Source organism: Pelodiscus sinensis, chromosome 19 (genome assembly GCF_049634645.1).
Source record: "Pelodiscus sinensis isolate JC-2024 chromosome 19, ASM4963464v1, whole genome shotgun sequence".
Lineage (NCBI taxonomy): Eukaryota > Metazoa > Chordata > Testudines > Trionychidae > Pelodiscus > Pelodiscus sinensis.
In genome coordinates, this window is record NC_134729.1 from 29,982,715 (window position 1) to 29,986,256 (window position 3,542).

The 3,542-nt window shown below is 52.3% G+C and overlaps 1 protein-coding gene across 1 annotated transcript in view; it reads right to left on the bottom strand.

Annotated features, from left to right (window-relative positions):
• Positions 1-986: 986 nt before the first annotated feature.
• The window catches only part of RAX2 (retina and anterior neural fold homeobox 2), a 27,765-nt gene continuing 25,209 nt past the window's right edge, over positions 987-3,542 (bottom strand). Inside the window, exon 5 of the mRNA XM_006132599.4 lies at positions 987-2,276. Within this exon, the coding sequence (XP_006132661.1) occupies positions 1,833-2,276 (444 nt within the window). The 3' untranslated portion in view covers positions 987-1,832. The remainder of the gene's footprint in view (positions 2,277-3,542) is intronic.

Sequence of the window (3,542 nt, forward strand, 5' to 3'; positions counted from 1 at the left end):
GCTCCTGGCTTGTGTCGCTCCCCCAACCCCGTTCTGCTTGGCGACAACCTTCTTTCATCCTTCTCCCTAGCTCCTCCCTAGTGCAATGGCTTTGAGTTTTGCCACACTGGGTGGGCTGGCTCTGCCATGTGGGCTGCTCATCCCTGTGCCCTCCAGCTCCCGGCCTCTCCCATGGCCGAGCACAGAACAGCAGCCAAGGCACCTGGGCAAGGCCAGTCCCCAGCTGGTATAATATAAGACGCTAGGCACGGGCTCTGGAACTCTTCGACGCAGCAAACCACAGGGATGGAACTATGGGTACGTCTACACTAGCCCCCTAGTTCGATCTAGGGAGGCTAATGAGGGCGACCGAAATTGCAAATGAAGCGCAGGATTTAAATTAGCATGTTCCCGGCCGGTCGCCATTTTAGAAATTGACTAGCCCGAAGTAACTGCCCGAGACTACATGAGGCAGTGAAACGGGATTCCGAATTAAAGCCCTAAATCAAATTAGCTGTTATTCCTCCTGGAATGAGGTTTAAGCGGGGATATGATAGAGGTCTATAAAATCATGACTGGTGTGGAAAAAGTGAATAAGTAAGTTATTTACTTATTCCCACAATATAAGAAGTAGGAGTCACTAAATGAAATTAATAGGAAGCAGGTTAAAACAAACAAAAGGAAGTTTTCCTTCACTCAGCGCACAGTCAACCTGTGGAACTCCTTGTCAGAGGATGTTGTGAAGACTAGGACTTTAAACAGGGTTCAGAAAAGAGCTAGATAGATTCATAGAGGTTAGGTCTATCAATGGCTATTAGACAGGATGGCGAATGGTATCCCTAGCCTTTGGTCTGACCCAGTCTGGTCGTTCTTATGAACACAATCATAGAGCTGCATTTACCAGCTGAATCAGCATCACTCTCTGACACAGCTAAAAAAATACCCAACAAAAATAGTTTTCTAGGAAACTAGAGCATTTCCTTTTATGTTTTTTTTAAATCTGCAGCATAAAAAACCCATGAATAACAATAAAGACAAAGGGCCAAGGGAAGGAAAACCCGAGATGCTCCCTCTACTCCAGGGAAGGTCACTACAGGCTGCTGGGGATGGTGGGTTTGAACAGACCGGGGCCAACCCTTTGTGTGAGAGTCCAGGTGTAAGTGCTGGGGACCTGGCCAATTGCTTGTGACTGTCACAGGAAAGCGTGGGGTAGGTGGCAGCTCTACTCTCCAGAGCTAGAGGCAGGGCTCAGGAGCCTGGAGTCTCCCAGATGCTCAGTCCTCTGCCTGCTCTCACCACCAGCGTGTGCTGACCTTGCAGGGATTTTCTGGAAGGGAGTCTGGGGCAAGATGAGCCACAGCCAGTCCCACAGATGGTGCAAATCTCTGTAGCACCAGGGATTGACACCTGCTGCAGATCTGGCTCTTTGGAGTGGAAAACGGAAGACAGGAAACACGGTTTGTCTGTGACAGTGCCCTGGACTGTCCCTTCGCTCTGCGGCGCCAGGCTGGCTTTGACAGGTCACAGCAGTTACTCTGGGAAACGTGGCTCCTTCCACAAGGTCTTGGCCTTGCCACCTATTCACTAGTGTCCACTTCTGTGTCCTCGCTTGCAATGCCGACCAGTTTGACCCGGAGACCCTGCTAAACGTGGGCAAAAGGAGGTTCCCTGCCCTGTCACTGTGGCGCGATCTGGCTCAGGAAGTCCGGTAGCAGCTGGACAGGTGCTGGGGGGGCTGTCAGTCCCCTGGAGAAACACCAACATCCAACGTCTGTTCTGAGCAACCAGAGTGCAGAGTGGCCAGTCTGATGGGAAGATGGAAGAGTGGCCGGGGGCTGGGACGGCACCATTAATCAAATCGGCTGCCAGGTTTTATCAATGGTCTGAATATGCTCCTTGGCTTTCATCCGTAGGGACGCAATGCTGGAGCTCCTCTGGTCGACATCTTCCAGAGGGTACTTGTCCACAAAGGGAGTGGCGCACTGGTACGGCGTGGGCGCCATGGGCTGCATTGCCTGAGCCATGGGAGGCGCCGTGTTGAGGAAGGAGTGGCTGGTGTAGGCAGGCTGCAGGGCTTGGCTGGGCCCCATGAAGCCTGGGATGCTGTGGACCGTGGTAGCGCTGGAGATGGGGGAGGTCAGCCAAGGGTCCAGAGGCAAGGAGTTGCTCATGGGCCCAACGTTGGCAGTCATAGGGGGCCTGTTGAAAGACAACATGGGGGTGTCGTGGAGTTTCATCGAACTGGCTTCCATTTTCTCTTGCCGCCGCCACTTGGCACGTCTGTTCTGAAACCACACCTGCAAGAGGAGAGGCTGGACAGTGACTCACCGCACCAAATCCTACCCCGCCGCATTCCAGCAACATTCTGCTCCACACCCAGGCCTACCTAGGATGCTGGGTGACTGCAAACAGCAGCCTCCTGGAACTCTGTGGCTGCCAGACCTAGAGAACGCAAATCACCCTTTCAACCTCCCAAGCTAAAGGAGAATCCTGCAGTACAAGGCGTATGCCAGCTGGCTGAGTCGTTCTGGTTCCACCCGTAGAGGGCAGAGATAACACACACAGCTGGCAGTTCTTTCCCATGCTTAGGGTCAAAACCTGCCGAGTTTAAGAGTGATGTGTCCGTGATTACCCCTGCACTGTTACTACTTTACCTTTGCTGGGCATGAAATCCTAACATCCTGCTGCAGGCCAAACGCTTGTTGACTTTTAACACCTGAGTGAGGCTCTGGTCTCTTGTTCAGGAAGTTGCTCTCAGATAATACAAAGCCACACGATCTTGGAGAGCATCTTTCCTGCAAACCTTCCCTCAAAGCACTTTGTGACGTTAAATAATAAGTAGCAGAGAGGAGGAAAACACACTGGGAGGAGTGATGGGAAAGAAAAATAGGGGTAGTCAGTGAAAGAAATCATTTGTACCTTCAGTAAAAGATTCTTTGCCCCACATCTGCTCCTCAGAGCCAGAAGGAAACACTGGGAATGTCTAGTCTGACCTCTTGGGTATCACTGGTTGGAAACCCTCACCCCGTGATTCCCACAGCCCATACCTTGTCTTTGAGCTAGAGCAGATCTTTAAGAAAGAGCTGCCCAGTCTCAATTTAAAGACCCCGAGCGATGCGAGTCCACTACACCCTTAGGTGGGCTGCTCCCTGTTCAAAATTAGCACTTTGTCTCATTTCAGCTTCTAGCCACTCGATCTTGCGGTGACTTTGACCGGTTATCAAGCCCCCATTATCAAAGATCTTCTCCCCATGTAGGTACTTACAGACCAGGATCAGGTCGCTCTGTAGGAACCCCCCCCCCCCCCCCCGCCATTGCCTTCCACTGGCGCTTCCCACATCCCCATCCCATCTGGCCTTCGCCCATGGAAGGCTGACGAAGGAGCAGGCAGGGCGAGGGGAAGAAGTGGGGCAGGTTTCAAGTTGGCAACCCAAGTTCTCACTCACGAGCCTAGCTCATCCCTAGTGCTTCCCGCTCAGTGACTGCAGAGATTAATGCGTTGAAATGTCCCCTCCGGGCTCCTCCTCATGCTTTTGGGGTTTTCAAAACCAACGGGCTACCCG